Source organism: Dipodomys merriami, unplaced genomic scaffold (genome assembly GCF_024711535.1).
Source record: "Dipodomys merriami isolate MVZ:Mamm:240054 unplaced genomic scaffold, mDipMer1.0.p SCAF_82, whole genome shotgun sequence".
NCBI classification, from domain to species: domain Eukaryota; kingdom Metazoa; phylum Chordata; class Mammalia; order Rodentia; family Heteromyidae; genus Dipodomys; species Dipodomys merriami.
The window spans coordinates 4,520,676-4,538,161 of record NW_027206424.1 but is presented as its reverse complement, the minus strand read 5'-3'; the positions used below and the strand labels follow the sequence as shown (position 1 = coordinate 4,538,161).

Below are 17,486 nucleotides of genomic sequence, written 5' to 3'. Positions count from 1 at the left end.
CTCTCATTCTTTCCCACCTCTGTCCCCACCCATCACCAAGGCCGCTACGATCCCCCACGCATCATAAACACCTGCCGGTCTACCTCCACCCTGGCCTTGGCCTTCGCTGCTTGGACTTCCGCATTTCTAGAATGCCCCTCGACCTTCCCATTTCTCCTTGTAGCTCAGCACTGCCAGGAGGAACATCAAAGCCAGGGCCATGGGGGAGCACTTCAAATCAGAGTCAGGTTTGATCAATAGATGGATCGCAGGGAAGATATTACCATCATGCCTTGCACGGAGGGTGGAGATATTTCCCGTGCTCCCTTGGGTACGTAGAGGCCTGAAGTCTTACAACTTGTTGATTTTCCTCCATAAACTAGTTCTCTTTGCCACTCAAGGGAGTGCTTTACGACAACATCATCAGAGTTTGTGGAGAGGCCCAAAGCAAAGAGTACTTAAGCATGTCAGAGTGGGCCCCGGAAGTGGCCCGTGGAGAGCCATACAGCGGGCACTTCCGAGGTGGAATGGCCGAGGTGCAGACCCAATTATGTTGTGAGCCGCAGAGCTGGCTACACACCTCCAAGGGCCTGCCGAATCAATGACTGTTAAAAAGTGCTGGCGATTAAGGGAACCCTCCAGGACAAGACATAAGCAATTTGTCACAGGTATTTGGGGGGATATGTGTCTGGGATGAGAGCCTCAGAATGATCATGAAACACATCTTCTCTAAGAAGCCCTCAGGAGGGGCCGTGTGAGTCTGCACATCCCCAGAGCCAGGTTTTAAGGTCTGAGTCTTACAAAGATCAACTGTTTTCAATAAGAGAAAGATTTTAGAGTATTTTCTCAAGAAAATGGAGAGATAACCTGGACTGCTGCATGTGTTCAAGGATGGAATTATGGATGCAGGACCTCACTGTCAATTTCCCTCACAAGTTTTTGCTATGCATACTTATTTCTGTGTTCTTCGAAGAGTCGTACGTGTCCGTTAATAGGGTCTCTCAGTGCCAACACAGCCTCCTTCCTTCCCCGGCTTCCTTCTGGTCTTCTTGCATGGAGCTAGCTCTTTATGGCATGAATGAAATACAAACCAAAGGACTTTGCTGGCACTTTCTTGGGTAGTAAAAAGCCATCTGCTCGTTTCTAGTCATGTTTAGTAAATATGAGGACTAAACGTGGAATCCTGGGAAATCATCGGCGCATCCAATGGCACATGCACTTCAGCTTCTCACTTCCCTGGGTCTGCCCTGGGCTGGGCCACAGTGAAGCCAGGGACAAGGGGAAGGAGGCAGACTGAGTTTGTCTTTGCCACCTTCCTCTTCACCTGAGCCTGCAGGATGGAGGTGAAGGATTGGGCATCCCGTAGCCCTGCCTGGCTGGCTCTGAAACTCTGTGACTCTGGGGCTGGCAGTGCTCAGGGCAGCTGGACCCCATGCAGGCTGCCCAGACACACCCTACCTGTGCTGCTCCTTGGATGCAGGCCTGTGCGTTTCTCTGGCCAGCCCTGTCCCCTGGAGGCCGGCAGCCCCCTGGGCTCTACCCCCGCTGGCCCTGCTGATCTCGCTGGGACAGAACCTCTCATGCTGTGCATGTACTTTGCTCATGCGTTGAGTTGTGCAGGCATGAAGGAGCAAGGATGTCCTCTGCTGACGTCGCTGCCTGCCGCACTGCTGCGTTTCAGCACAAGACGGTGTTGCTCGAGCCTTTCTGATGTTTAGGGAGTCTCCCTCGGCACGGATCGTGAGTGTGGACGCAAGTGGCGTTCAAGTGGATTTCCTCAGTACAAGGCGTAGGGCATAGAAGATGAGAAATGGATTCCAAGAGGAAAATCCCACTCCCAGGACCTCTGGCCCAGGGAGCCACGCTCATCTCTTTGCTCCATGTTTTCAATCAGTGCTTCTGCTTCTGCTGTGCGCTGCCTGGTGCCCTATGGCAAAGGTGTTTCCTAAGCCATTCCCCGTTTCTAATCTCCACTGTGATGGAGAGGTGGCCTGCTGATCCCGGTCTGTGAAGGGAGTGCAGAGAAGCGACCGGGGACGGGATCGCCCAGCGTGGACGCGGCCCAGTGTCTGGCTTCACCTGTTCCTGACCAGGAGCAAGTGTTGGGGAGTACAGGGTTCTGGAAACCTTGGTGCAAGCCAGTTGCTCTGCCTGCAACCCATAACCTTCCCATTTCTTTGACTTCAGTGTGCTGACTCAGATGTGCTTATCTAGTTTGGTGGAAAGGTGGCAGTTTCTCCCAAGGGCAGTCTTCGCCTCCCGTCCCCAGCCTTCCCTTCCCCTGCCTCCCCTCTCCTGCCTCTCCCTTCATTTCCTCTTTCCTTTTCTTCTTGTACTGGGAATGCAGCCCAGAGCCTACATTCCTGACAAACACTCTTCCACTGAGCTGTTTCCCAGCCCTGCTTGGGACCAGTCTTGGAATGGACCCACAGACCGTGTGGCCAGGCCAGCACTCTTGGTGGTGCTCAACGCTGTCTCAGAGCTCTGTGGCAGCACCTCGGTTCTCTATGGAAGGAAGAGTATGGGGAAGGGGCCCGGCCCTGGATCCTCGTAGAGATGCAGTAATGAGCAGAAGCCAGATTGTCAGAGATGTGTTCCTGGTTGCTGGCCAGCAGGTAGGGCTGAGGATAGCCGCTCCTGCATGGGGTGGGGGGGAGAGGGAAGACTGTGGCTGACAGGCGTCTTGCTGTGGTTATTAGGGCCTCTGGCCACTCGAGCCTTCACCTTCAGATGGAATCCAGGGGCTCGGGCTGGCTGGGATACGCAGCCTTGGAGAACAGGACCAGTGCACATCCAGTGCTGCCCAGAGCTGCTGTTCACATTGGTAACAGCACACTGGAGAGAGGGGCTCTATTCCCAGCTGCTCAGCAGAGGGAAGTTTGGTACTCATCTGCTCCGAGCACAGCCTTCCGGATGCCCAGGGGCACCACGGCCACCCACAGCAGGTCCAGGCCTATACTGCTCCTCCCACAAACCTGTAGGGCGGGGGGCAGAGGGCATGGAGCAGACACTGGGTTGAGAAGACGTGATGGGGGAGAAAAGGACCGGTTTGGCCTCCCAGCTTTGTCCCTTCCCTCCTCTCCCCACGTGCAATGATGGATGGGAAGTCGCCAGGCACCTCCCCTGTGTGCCCGTGTTGGCAGGTGTGCGCGTGTATATGCACATGTGTGCAACATGTATGCAGATGTGTGTGCATGTGTTGGTGTATATGTTTACATGCAGATAGATGTGTGTGCATGTGGTGGCAGATACGCTTGTGTGTATGCAGGTGTGTGTGCATGTGGTGGCAGGTATGCACACGTGTATGTAGATACATGTGCATGTGTTGGCAAGTGTGCACATGTTTATGCAGGTGGGTGTTCCCATATTATCTGGCGTGCACATGTATATGCTGATGTGTGTGCACATGTGTATACAGGTGGGTGTGCCTGCGTTGGCAGGGGTGCACATGTGTATGCAGATGTGTGTGTACATGTTGGCTGGTGTGCAGATGTGTGCTGTGCGCCAGTGGAGCATCTGTCTCCACTCTCCCTTCTGCAGCCCAACCTGGCTGTGCTGGATTCCTGGATCTCCCGGCTGGCCCAGGAGTTTTCTGCTTGCAAAGAAAGTATCCTGCCACTCAAACCCACGGGACACGTGCCCGGGCTTTCCCTCACCACTTATCTGTTAGGTTGGCATGTGGTTAGAAGCTTGGGTTGTTCTTTCCATTCTTGGTATTAAAACAGTGATCAATCTTGCTGTCTTCCACTGAAACTGGTTGCTATATGCACAATTTTGAGGGCTAGACAGTTTTGAAAAGAAATGGAAACTTGAACTTGATTTTCATCTTTGGAATCCTACATTTGGCCTTTTCTCCCTCCCCTTACAACGCTTCTGTGTTTTCTGGCTCATGGAAAAACCGGCACCTGTTTGGTGATAGGCCGTTGGTAACCGAGGCCTGACCAGCCTGGTGCCATCTTGCCCCAGCCCCAGGGGTCCTCGGGCTCCTAACAGCCTCCAGCTGTCACAGCCTCAGTCAGGCCACATCTGTGGTCACACGTTGCTCTCTTTGCTCCCTGGGAAAGGTCTGGGTCCTTTCCACTTACAACCCATGTGGCCTGAGCACAGAGTGTGGCCTCGGGTGGTTTAGATGGTGCTGAGCATACACACAGCTGGAAGGGAGGAAGCCGTACAGCAGTGGGGAAGGCCCTGGGATTGGGGGAGGCCTGGGAACGAGAGAGAGCAGCTGGTCCCCCATGTGGCCCGGAAGGCAGGTCTGCTTGGGCCCACCTGGGCTGTGAGCGCCATCAGCAGTATGAGGCTGGTCACTGCTGGGAGCATCCTCAACCCCATCACAGTAAGACTGACCCCCTGGGCCGCCCACATTGTCGGGAGATGGCTAAGCCCAGAATTCTCCCTACCTGCGTGCTGCCTGAGTTTCACCACCCAGGCTGTGGGCTACAGAAGAGAACCAGCCCATGCCTTGGAGGACAGGGGCAGCAGCGCTCACCGCAAGCCATGGGCCTGGTCGCTAGGGTGGGCAGAGGGTGTGGTAGGAAGCACCCCCAGGTGGCCCAGGCCTCCTGCGCTCCGCGTCCCAGCCCTCGACAGGCCTGGTAGCTGGGCTGTGATGGAAGGCCACACCTGCACGACCTTCCCCCCAGAAGTGTTTGTCACCTGCGCGACCTTCCCCCCAGAAGGGTTTGTCACCAGTTTGAATGCCCAGAGCCACATTTTATCTTTGCTGAAGTTTTCAGATGATGGCTGATGTGATCAATGGAATTTCAATGACAATTCTTTTATCCAACAGACAAAAGCACAGAGTGCCGTGGAGCCCCCCGCCCCCCAGCCCTGATGCTGCCAGCTGCGGAGAGGAAGAGCCGGGCGGGAGCCGAAGAGGACAAGGTAGGGCTCTGCACCTGTGTGGACCTAGGGGCCAGGACACCCCTTCACTGTGTTCTGCGTGGCTCCGCGGAATGGCTCTGCAGCCTGTCCCTGTGAGTTCCAGAACCCAGGGTAGAAGAGGGCCTGGTAGGGTGCCACAGAACATTCCAGAAGGTGGCCCCTGTCCTGGTCATCTTGGCTCTGAGCTCACAGACAGCATTCTGTGGAGAGTGAGGCTGGCCTTACGTTTATTCTATGACTGCTTTCCAAATGAAGAGAGCACAGTTTATATTTAGACTTGACTGTTCAGGGAAGCCCAGGGCACCTCAGTCCTGTTTAAACATTCTAATTTTATTTTTTTTTCTTTTTGCTTATGTGGTGCTGAGGAATCGAACCCAGGGCCTCAGGCATGCAAGGCGAGCGCTTTACCACTGAGCCACCTTCCCAGCCCAAAACATTCTAATTTTAGGCCATTCTCTTTGCCCATTTGCCAAGTAGCCCTGTAAGGACTGAGAAGGGCGGTCTATCTGCTTGGTACAGTTAGGGTTCCCTACGCACAGGCCGTCCACCTGTGCTGCAGTGTGGCGGTCATGGGGGTACCCAGCCTGCCCTCCCCTGCCAGGGGTCCTGGAACCCTGGAACCCCTGTGACCTCTGGTCTCACTCGCATCGCCTCAGCATCTCGGTGCCTTACCTTCACAGGGACTTCTGTCCCCTGGCACAGGCCGGGGACGGGGGTTCCATCCTCCTGCTCACACTCTCCCACGGTCTTACCTCAGGAGGGAATCACCCCAGCTCACTCCTCCTACCATGTCCATGGCCTGGGCTGAGTTGTGAATACCCATCGCCCTGTGGGCTGATGCAGTGTTTGCCTGTGACATATGACTTCCTATAGAAATTAGCACCCAAGCCAGAATGACATATTAATTACACAGATATCCTTGCTAGCGCCTTCATAAATACTTGCTTTATCACTGAGTTCTGCAAGTCAACTTCACTTTTATTACTCGAGTATGGAACAGGAGTTTTATACCATGATTAGCCAATTTTATCACCAACAGGAAATCACAACCAGCATGAGCCTCATGAAGAAGACCTCGGTAATTAGTCAGAGAGAATCCTGCCATTGCCACATTCGAATGTTCGACCCCAGCACAAGTTATTCCTGCCATACTTACTTGAATAATTTAGCAGAGGTAATCTCCTACTCAGAGGCTCCGTGTTGAGTTCTATTGTTCAATTAACTCCATAATGAAAATCCCCTCCAGTTTCCCTAATTGGATTAGTAATATAAACTCTGGTCTTAATACATATATATTGAGACGAGTTTTCCGAAAACTCCCCGTTAAGCTCATTATTTATCCTGACCTTATTTTCTCACAGGAAACAAAGATAGAAAATTCTTAAAACCAAAGCACCCAAAATGCTTTTTCTTTTTGGAGGGCTCGGAGGAGCCCCCAGAGAGACGCTGAGGTGAGCACACAGGCGTGTGGGCTCTGGATCGCGCAGACATTAGCCAGGGACACTGCGGCTGCGCCCCATCTCCAAGCATCCTGCCCTCCCCTCCCGCTGGGCTCCTTCAGGGCCAGCCGTTCTCTTGGTGACAGGCAGGCCAGAGGCAGCGTCACCTTACCACCCTGCCATCGACAGTTTGTCAGACAGACCCTTGGCCGATTTAATTCCTTAGGATTTGTTTAACTCTTGGCTCTTAGAGAGTGACTTGGAATTCTTTTTGCTCCTTGTTCAAACTTCATGCTTCAGTGCTTCTGTAATTTAACATCTTCCTTTTTAACTCTGGAAGTGACAGTGAAAATGAGCCCTGTCTGCAGCGTAGCCCTGCCTGGCCCCTGGCCGCCTCTTCCATTTCCACATCCCTCGTGGCCAAGCTTGTGCTCTGGACCTCCAGGGCACGGCCTGGAGCACAGGCTGTGTTTAGACTTGGTTGGCTGAATGGTGGATCATTTTCTTAGCTACACTGTCTCGAAGAACACCAATATTAATGATGGCAGAAGAGCTCCTGAAATTTAGGATGACATTTATTTTTAAAGATCTCAGCTCAGAACCAGGCAGATTCTTGGAATAATGTACAGAATAATGCACTGTGCTTTCATATCTCAGCAATTTTCCAGAGAGAGAAATAGAGCAAGTGAGCAAGAGAGAGAGAAAGAGAGAGAGAGAAGAGGGAGAACTTAAGCTTTGTGATGGTATTCTAAGTTTGAGATTAAAACCATGCAAACAGTTGGATAGAATGGTGTCTCTAATCCCAGAACTCAGAAGGCTGAGGCTTAAGGATTTCAAGTTCAAGGCCAGCCTGGGCCACATGACAAGACTACATTTCAGCAAACAAGCAAACTAAAACACTATAAACAAATAGACAAAACGCCAGCCCCACCAAAAACCAAAATAAATACATACATAAAACCCCAAACACCAGTCACAGGAAAGTGTGCAAACACTCAGGGAACCAGAGGTTTCTACAGCTAGAGTTCACCTTGTTCTTCCTCGCAGCCCTGGCCACACTGCGCGGGGCCTGCTTCCCTCCTGCTTCATGGTGACAGCGGTGGGCCTGGGCTCCGCCAGCCAGCCGTGAGCACAGAGCTGTGCCCACTGCATCTGCAGACGTGGGTCTGCGCCCGTGTTGGGGTTGGCAGCGTGTGTGTTTTCCATTTTCAGACAAGCATTGTTCTTTGAAAATTCTATGAATACCTAACATTGGCCAAGTCCCAACCACGGTTGCTTTTAATTCTTACAGGCAGTGTGTTGCTCAAACATGCCTTGTTTTCTAAATGGGGACAGAGACAAAATGACGGTCCTGCCCCAGTGAGCGCGTGTCTCTGGAGAGAGAGAGGGCGGGATGGCTTGGGAGCCGCCCAGGCTGTAAAGGCCCTGCCCTTCCTCAGAACACGGGTCTGGCTGGTCCTCCTGGCACGGGTCCCCACGGTGCCAGCCGCAGCTGGGTGCAGGCCCCTGCAAGCGTCCAGGCTCTCTGACACAGGTGTTCCGTGGCAACAGCGACTTCAGCTGCTGGTTGGGCTCGCTTGTGGGATTGACTCCCACAAGGGATCCTGGGCCTCCCTAGCATTCTCCATCTGGAGCCTCATCGGAGCCCCCTGTCTGTCTGTGTCTTCAAGACAGCTCAGGGAAATGGAAGGGCACCTTTATCTGAGCGTTTCCAGGTGGTCTGTCTTGTTGCTAGTTCTGTATGACTGCCCGGCCTGATTGTGCTCTTCTGAGCCAAGAAGGCTGTTAGCTAGAGGCTGCTGGAGACTGCTCTACCTGCAGCCTGAAAGACGTGGTGCCCTTCCCTTGTTCCTGGAGGAGAGCATGAAGGTTTTGAGTTAAAAACAGTTCTCTTTCCTTCTCTTTTGTTTCAAGGAGCCTCCTCCACCCATGCTCGTGAGAGGGGAGAACAGCACAGCAAAAGGCAACAGACCCGTGGCCTCCACCCCCGTGCCCGGATCTCCCTGGTAAGAGGAACGGAGGCCGCATGCTCTTATCCTAGCCTCTGGCGGAAGTCACGTGTGCCTTAGTATGTTGTGCTTTAAAAAATGAATTTGCAGCTCGCGGCAGGTATAATTCTACACAGATGTCACGTTCTGCAGAAAGAAAAATGGCACTTAAGTGGTAAGTTCTCCTGCTCTGATAGATTTGTGAGTCTGCATTAAAATAGTAATGCTGTTGCATATATATCAGAGGGAGACAATGGCTCCAAGTAAATGTAGCATGCCACGCGCTTCAAAGGATTTTCTTCCTCTCCTCCAAGCAAAAAGCCAAAGGGAATGGCTGTTAATTAAAGCTGTGTCTGGCTGTCTGTGGTCGCCCCGTGTGGATTCCCCATCTTTGAGTCTGCTGTGCTCCAAAACACCCTCCACGAGGGAGCCACAGTCCTCGGTTTTCAGAAATGCCCTTTTCTAATGGTGTCATTGGGAACCAGGAGAAAAAGGTTATTACTGTAAAAATTAGTTTTAACACCTGAAGATTAGAGTTCAGAATGCAGCCAGGGGAACAGCTGCTCTCAGGAGCAGGAAGAAAGGTCACTGGCTTCGCCACAGCATGCCCTCCAGTGGAGGGAGGCCTAATGACGGTCCCAGCCTCACTTCTGCCCGTGGCCTAGCGAAGCCTCCTGTGGATGGGCACCCTGTCCGCTGTGACGCAGCCACACTTCTCTCTTCCCGCAGACGGCCCCGGTCCGGCCTCCAGCACTGGCTGTCTTTGGGTGACGCAGTCTGGCCTGGCAGTACCTGGGGAGCCGCTTCCCGTACGCAGGCCTGGAAGTTCTGGGTGTCTGGGCTGAGTTCAGTGCTGACGTCAGCCCCCGGTGGATTGGACTTGGCATCCTTTAGCCTGGCTAAAGGCTAAAGACTCGGTCTCATGGGACTACTGGCAGGCTGGTGCCACCCCAAATGGGGTCCCTGGAGGCTTCTGCATTCTGTACCACCCTCTCCCCATGCAGGGGCCCTCCCTGCCTCCCCTCCACATCCACGATCATGTTCTAGAATGACTCGTAGGACCCAAGAAAGTCCTTCAGCTTGGATTCTATATTATTTTCCCTCATGTTAATGACTAGGAGCAGTCTGTGGAAGTCTGCCTGGGGCCTGGCCCCCAGAGGGGCCGGAAGCGTCCAGCCCTTGCTGAACACGCTCCCCACCTCTGTTTCTGCGGAGATGTCGCACACTGGGTAAACCACTGAGCCGCTGAGCACCTCCAGCCTCTCCTTCCCCGGGAGGCTAGGGCAGGGCAGAAAGCACCTGCCACCTGGCCCCCTGGCCCACCCCATCTTGAGCTAGCAGGGCCTTCATGCGCATCACCAGCAGGACCTGGGTGTGGTCAGAAGGGCTCGGCAGGGGTGGCAAGAGCATTTGTCCCATTCTGCACATCCCATGAGTCTTGTGAGCTCTGTGCCTGCACCTAGGAGAAACCGGCGTGTGTAAGTTTTTGTTATGCCTCAGATGCTGTTAGGAATGGTGGAAGGCCAAGCTCTCTGTGTGCGTCCAAGGCGGGTCCCTGAGATCATGCGTTGTGGGGACAGGGGTCGCCCCGAAGTCATACGTTGTGGGGACAGGGGTCGCTCTGAAGTCATGAGTTGTGGGGACAGGGGTCGCCCCGAAGTCATGCGTTGTGGGGACAGGGGTCGCTCCGAAGTCATGAGTTGTGGGGACAGGGGTCGCCCTGAAGTCATGCGTTGTGGGGACAGGGGTCGCCCCGGTCCAGGAAACGGTCATGTGCAGGTGGTGTAGGTTTCTTGGGGTGGAACACTCTCCAAACACATAGGGAGGATGTGGTGTGGGTGGGAGGAGACGGCGGCCAGGCTCGGCCGGTTCCCAGGGGAACGGCTGAGATGGAGGAAGCAGTACGGACAGGCTCGGAACTGAAGGGAGGAGGCAGAGTTGCAAAGGCCCCGCAGGGTCAGAAACTCCCTGGCATTCGCCCCCAGGCAGCGCGCCCAGCCTTCTTCCCCTTGACTCACAGGCCCAGTGGAGAAAGGGGCTCTCTGGCAGAGTCCCACTGGAGCAGGAGACGTGATAAATGTCTGCCGGCGTGCAGAGGTGACATTCTATAAGAGCACTTTTGAGTGAGAACCAGATCTCCTCGCTGGGACCTCTGCAGCATCACAGAGGAGATGAGGGTGTTTCTAATGTTTCCCTTGAGTGCTCCATGTTGTGTGCTTCTAACCTCGTTCCCCTTGAGCCGCACATCAGCGCAGGATATGCATGCTGGAAGACCTCCCCTTCCCCCAAGGCTGGACAGGGGCACCTGCAATTTCAGCTGCAGGATGGAGGGACCTGTTTACTGCAGGGTGAGGGGTGGCGGCTGGGTGCTGCTTCTCCTGGCCTCCTCCAGAGTCTTAGCCCCACACGCATGGAATCCTGGGGCTCAGACTCTCTCCTGACCCTGCCAGGAACTGGGCCAGGACCAGAGCTCATCAGCCACTGAGGAGAGTGGAGGCCGCCGCCTCTCTGACTGGCCCAGCTCACCACCACCATCCCGTCAGGCGCTCCCGAACCCCCAGCGGCGGCTCCGTCTTCTGCCCTCCGCTCGGTGGCCCATCTAGAAATGCCCCTGATACCTAGGGACCCTCACCTGGTCTCCTTGTCACCTGAGCATCGGCCCCACTTGGCAGGGCCGGTGGGAGGGTACAGGAGGTGTGCTCAGGTTAGATCCGAGCGAGGACTGTCTGCTGGCAGAACTGAGACTGCAGACAGAATTCTTTTTTTTTTGTTTTGTTTTGTTTTTTGGTCCAGTTGTGAGGCCTGAACTCTGGGCCTGGGCGCTGTCCCTCAGCTCTTCAGCTCAAGGCTAGCGCTTTACCACTTGAGCCACAGCGCCACTTCCGGCTTTTTTCTTTTTGCTTATGTGGTGATGAGGAATCGAACCCAGGGCCTCATGCATGCAAGACAAGCACTCTACCACTGAGCCACCTTCCCAGCCCTGCAGACAGAATTCTTATATGGAAACTTGGCTGCTAGAAGGTTCCGTGTAGGTGGCACTAATGCAGCCTCCGAACAGAACACTGTCAGCTCACAAAGCTGGCCGGGCACAGCTGGAATCACAACAACAAGGTGGGAAATTCTGGAAACTAGTCAAAGCACATAACATGAATCCAATTGTTTTTACCCTTGGTTGATGTTTCATTGCAGTTGCATCGCTAATCAAATTGAAGCTGGGTAATGGGGTGTTTGAGAAGACAGAAGGGTAAATAAGACCCTAAACCTGCAGCAGAAGGAAACTCATGCACACATACACACACACACACACACACACACACACACACACACACAAAACACTTTGGAAGGTGAAAACACCTAGTAGTTTTCTGATTTGCATCTGCTATGGAAACCACCCCAGGAAGCGGGCAGGCTGCGGCCATGTGCTTAGAAGTAGGAGAGGAGAAGGGGTGGGGCCCCTGGTCACTCTGTCTGCTGCACCCCTACTGGGGTCACATGCCCAACACAGTGGCAGCATCCCCAGTCACCCCTATCTGGTCTCATTGCCAAGAAAGACAGCCAGATGCCTGGCCTCCTCGGCAGAGCTGGGCAGCAGGAGGCCCTGTCAGGGCCCAGGAAAGGAGAAAGCGCCAGCTCTCTGGCATGTCTCACTGCCCGTGCCAGTTTAACCATTAGAAATGGGTTCGGTGTCCAGCCTGCTCTGCAATTTCAAAACACACTTAGCCTCATTCTCTTGGATGGATTCCAGGACACCAGGACTGAGATACAACCTTTGAAGAAGAGAGCGGAAGGAGAGGCGTCCCGGCCTCCTTCCGGGCAGGGTGAGCAGGGCGAGGCCCCGTCCGCCTCCAGGGGACCTGGCTGAGCTTGTGCAGGGATGAGAGCTGCGATGGATCTGAATTTCCTTCTCAGATCTGCTCTTGGCTTTGGTTGGCACTAGGCTTCACTCTCTCAATGACTCTCTCTGCCATTCTCTTCTCTCTGTAATTTGGCGTTTGACCCAAATGATACTTTGAAAGGATTAAGCAGTCTCTTGGTGGGAAGTAATTAAAATGATTTTTGTGGGAGTATTGATGACATGGGAAAATTTCAAAGGTAATTGTTAAACAAAGTGTAAAATCCATGACCTTTCGGCTTGACAAAAAAAATGCCAACCTCAATGACTTATTAGCATTTTAGATGATCTAAACAGATTATGAATTGATAAGTAACTAGATGCTTTCATGGAATTTTGCTTTACAAATGTACGTTGAACAGTGGTCTTGGCATCCTGTCTTCAAAGACTCCAAATTACAGAAAGTGAGCCTTCCATTAGCCATCTAGTAACCGCCTTGTGAAGTGACTGGGAGAGAGCTGCATGCTTTCAGAGCAACAGCAGCACGGCATGTGGCTTTCAAAGGGCATTCTCCTTCCCTCAGCAGGGGCCACCTCCTGGCCAAGACATTCTTGTCCTAAGAAGCAGAGATAATAGGCAGGAGATTTGTGTGTGTTCCTGTGGTGTGGATGCCGGGTGTCCTTGCCAGAGGCCAGTGACTAAGTTCATACTTCTGTGGTGGGGGCAGGAAAGGCACAGAGAGGCACAGACCACTGGGAAAGCTGAGTCAGTGCCCCACAGCACCTGTGCCATGTTCCGTGTCCCAGGAACACTCCTTAGTCCCCTTTGTTTTATGTTCACAGCACAGCTTTAATTCTGATTTTATTGAATATACCATTAGGTGCTAAAGATGTCTGTCAGTTAATGTGTAACAACTAACCTATCAGGTTTGAGGCTTTTTAAATAGATTCTCTGGATTTTTAAAGCAATGTTGACTCTGTTTGACTTGAAAACATTGAGTGTGAGAACATGCTCTTTCCTGAAGTGGATTGGGGGGGGGGGAGTAAATGGGTGGCATCTAAGGGGAAAGGTGACAGGCCTATGGCTGTTAGGAGAGATGCAGGCTCCGCCCACAAGCACGCATCCCTTGTCCTCACAAAGGAACTTGGCACTCGCTGACACTTGCCCTGGCTTAGAGACAGCTTCAGGACACTCTTCTCTGAGTACACACCACTGAGGGGAAACCAAATGTCACTTTGTCCCCTTTGCATAATTGAGTCTTTTATTATGTCGGGGAAGGGACAGGAGGGGCATCCCTGCCAGGGAGGAGAGAGGAATGCTGGATTAAATGTCAGCGTGCTCAGTTACCTCGGGCAGGTGGGGGAGGGACCACCGCTCAGACCCACGCCCAGGAGACCTCTGGGGTGGCAGCCAAGGGCGGGCAGAGAGAGGAGCATCTGACTCCCACTCCCTTCCGCAGTCTCCAGGAAACTGCTCCAATCCCCACACAGTACAAGCCCTGGAAGACCACTGGATGCAGGCAGTTCCAAGTCATTCTGCCTGTCCGAGACAGAGTAGGGGAAAGAAAAGCTGGGTGAGCAAAAAGCTGTGGGGATGAAAATTCAGAGGAATGAGGGGCGTGGAACATCAAGGGGCCGGAAAGTCAAGATGGCACTGCTGGGGAAAACCAGCCCTGTGGTTTGTGGAGAGCCGGTGAAGCCGGAGTAGCCTAACATCTGATGGGTGCATAAGCTCTGGGGTCTTCTCGGCCTGCTGGCCAAGCACACTGGACAGGACCCTCAGTTCTACCCGGGCCAGCCCCTCCCAGAGACCAAGCGCACTGGACAGGACCCTCAGTTCTACCCGGGCCAGCCCCTCCCAGAGACCAAGCCTTGGGTAGAGAAACACAGTAAATGGCGGGGGTTGCTGCCGGTCTGCTGAGGAGACCCAGTGAGCTGCAGGCTTCACGCAGAAGATGGGCCCCCCAGGACAGTGCATGCAAGGTGCTTCCCGGAGGTGGGCTGGGGAGGCCAGGCGGGTGCTCTCGCTCCCAGTGAGCTAAGATGAATCTGGAGAGAAGCTAAGTCTCTTGTAGCCTTCAGAGCTCAAGAACAGGGAATTTGTGGTTGGAGGGTGAGTGTGATGGTCTCTTCTACCACAAAGCAGCTCAGTAACTGACTCACTGTTCATTAGCTCCAATCCAGGTCTTCCTGTATTAGGGCGGCTCAGTGTGGATATCCTGTACCACACTTAAATAACTCTGACAAACTAATTACCTCCTCAGGGAAATGGGGACATTTAGAGAGAAGAGGGGTATGGAGGCCATCCAGGAATTATGTGGCATGATTTTAAAAAAGGAAGCTATCTCTGTTACTTAAAACAGGCATAAAATGATACATAAAATTAATTTTGCATGTTATAGCTGGCTCCGTCTAGTTGAAACCAACCGTAACAAGTGGATGGGCAGATTTCTCCTGGGAGCCACATTTATTTACCTGCCACCGGCCCTGTGGTTTAATTCCACATGTATCCCCTGGGCACAGGAACTGGCTTTTTGTAGCCTGGATATAAATGTGCATGGTGCTAACTCGCATTTCCTCTCTCCGGCACTAATGCCCGATTAAGCCCCTAATTAGCTACACTCCTCCCTGGGTTTAGAAGTTGGGCCTTGGTGATGTATGCTCAGCTTTGCAATGACAGGCTATAAGAATCTCTGCACCCAAGGACCTAGAGTTAGGGAGGTGGTGCTTCCTGAGCACTGAGTTTGCAACAGACACTGATGACAACCTGGGAGAATTTGGCCAAATGAACATGTGTCCAGATGGAAGGTTTTTCTTTTTTTGTAAACTAGGTTTTTGTGTGTGTTTGTTGTTTGTTTGTTTTCGTACTGGGGAACACATCTAGGACTTGCACTTGCCAGGCAAGAGCTTTGCCATGGAGCTCCATCCCAGCTCATAAAGCTTATTTCTTAATGAGCAGCAATGTCCAGGATCAGGGGAGGGGGGTGCTTGGTGAGAACAGGAACAGGTCCTATCATCAGAGGGCTTGGGAATCATCACTTCCAGGTCCTCCTGGGAGGATTATGGTACCCTGTGCTCCCGTCTAGAAGCCAGAGTCTCTGGAGGAGGGTCCCCATGCCCAGGATCTGCCTCACACTGTTCATCCGAGGAGAGCCTCAGAGCCCGACTTATTGGCACACCTTCACCGACACAGCCATCTGACACTCCTTTCCACCTGGTCAGGCCCACCCAGCCTCCTGTTTAGACCCTAGGATGTGCCCTCCGATGAGTATCCATTTGACAGGAGAGCGGTAATGGCGGCCTGGCATCCACATCTAGCATCCATTGTTCCTGAATTCTCACTGTGCATCTTAGGATGTTGGCCCATCTCAAACTGGAGCAGCCAGTCATCTTCACTTGCCTGTCCTCCTGAGCTTCTTGTTCCAGTGGACCTGAGCTTCCTGTTTCTCTGGTCCTCAGCTTCCTGTTCCCCTGGTCATCAGATTCCTGTTCCTCTCGTCCTCAGCTTCCTGTTCCTCTGGTCCTCAGCTTCCTGTTCCCCTAGTCCTCAGCTTCCGGTTCCCATAGTCCTCAGCTTCCTGTTCCTCTGGTCCTCAGCTTCTTGTTCCTCTGGTCCTCAGCTTCCTGTTCCCCTGTTCCTCAGCTTCCTGTTCCTCTGGTCCTCAGCTTCCTGTTCCCATAGTCCTCAGCTTCCTGTTCCCCTAGTCCTCAGCTTCCTGTTCCTCTGGTCCTCAGCTTCCTGTTCCCATAGTCCTCAGCTTCCTGTTCCCATAGTCCTCAGCTTCCTGTTCCTCTGGTCATCAGATTCCTGGTCCCCTGGTCCTCAGCTTCCTGTTCCCCTGGTCCTCAGCTTCCTGTTCCTCTGGTCCTCAGCTTCCTGTTCCCCTGGTCCTCAGCTTCCTGTTCCCCTAGTTCTCAGCTTCCTGTTTCTCTGGTCCTCAGCTTCCTGTTCCTCTGGTCCTCAGCTTCCTGTTCCCCTGGTCCTCAGCTTCCTGTTCCCATAGTCCTCAGCTTCCTGTTCCCATAGTCCTCAGCTTCCTGTTCCTCTGGTCCTCAGCTTCCTGTTCCCCTGGTTCTCAGCTTCCTGTTCCTCTGGTCCTCAGCTTCCTGTTCCTCTGGTCCTCAGCTTCCTGTTCCTCTGGTCTTCAGCTTCCTGTTCCCCTGGTCCTCAGCTTCCTGTTCCCCTATTCCTCAGCTTCCTGTTCCCCTGGTCCTCAGCTTCCTGTTCCCCTGGTCCTCAGCTTCCTGTTCCCGTGGTCCTCAGCTTCCTGTTCCTCTGGTCCTCAGCTTCCTGATCCCCTGGTCCTCAGCTTCCTGTTCCCCTGGTCCTCAGCTTCCTGTTCCTCTGGTCCTCAGCTTCCTGTTCCCATGGTCCTCAGCTTCCTGTTCCTCTGGTCCTCAGCTTCCTGTTCCCCTGGTCCTCAGCTTCCTGTTCCTCTGGTCCTCAGCTTCCTGTTCCCATAGTCCTCAGCTTCCTGTTCCCCTAGTCCTCAGCTTCCTGTTCCTCTGGTCCTCAGCTTCCTGTTCCCATAGTCCTCAGCTTCCTGTTCCTCTGGTCCTCAGCTTCCTGTTCCCCTAGTCCTCAGCTTCCTGTTCCCATAGTCCTCAGCTTCCTGTTCCTCTGGTCCTCAGCTTCCTGTTCCCCTGGTCCTCAGCTTCCTGTTCCTCTGGTCCTCAGCTTCCTGTTCCCCTAGTCCTCAGCTTCCTGTTCCTCTGGTCCTCAGCTTCCTGTTCCCATAGTCCTCAGTTTCCTGTTCCCCTAGTCCTCAGCTTCCTGTTCATCTGGTCCTCAGCTTCCTGTTCCCATAGTCCTCAGCTTCCTGTTCCTCTGGTCCTCAGCTTCCTGTTCCCATAGTCCTCAGCTTCCTGTTCCTCTGGTCCTCAGCTTCCTGTTCCCGTGGTCCTCAGCTTCCTGTTCCTCTGGTCCTCAGCTTCCTGTTCCCCTGGTCCTCAGCTTCCTGTTCCTCTGGTCCTCAGCTTCCTGTTCCTCTGGTCCTCAGCTTCCTGTTCCCCTGGTCCTCAGCTTCCTGTTCCTCTGGTCCTCAGCTTCCTGTTCCCCTAGTCCTCAGCTTCCTGTTCCTCTGGCCCTCAGTTTCCTCCTGTTCCCCTGGTCCTCAGCTTCCTGTTCCTCTTGCCCTCAGCTTCCTGTTCCCATAGTCCTCAGCTTCCTGTTCCCCTAGTCCTCAGCTTCCTGTTCCTCTGGTCCTCAGCTTCCTGTTCCCCTAGTCCTCAGCTTCCTGTTCCCATAGTCCTCAGCTTCCTGTTCCCGTGGTCCTCAGCTTCCTGTTCCCCTGGTCCTCAGCTTCCTGTTCCTCTGGTCCTCAGCTTCCTGTTCCCATAGTCCTCACCTTCCTGTTACTCTGGT

General features: G+C 53.5%; 1 protein-coding gene across 2 annotated transcripts in view; it reads left to right on the top strand.

Annotated features, from left to right (window-relative positions):
- Nucleotides 1-17,486, top strand: part of Tcerg1l (transcription elongation regulator 1 like) — a 176,108-nt gene that overhangs the window by 87,550 nt on the left and 71,072 nt on the right. For both annotated transcript variants that reach the window (XM_070011452.1, XM_070011451.1), the window contains exons 5-6: nucleotides 4,769-4,863; nucleotides 8,217-8,308. In XM_070011452.1, coding sequence (XP_069867553.1) covers nucleotides 4,769-4,863; nucleotides 8,217-8,308 — 187 coding nt within the window. The remainder of the gene's footprint in view (nucleotides 1-4,768; nucleotides 4,864-8,216; nucleotides 8,309-17,486) is intronic.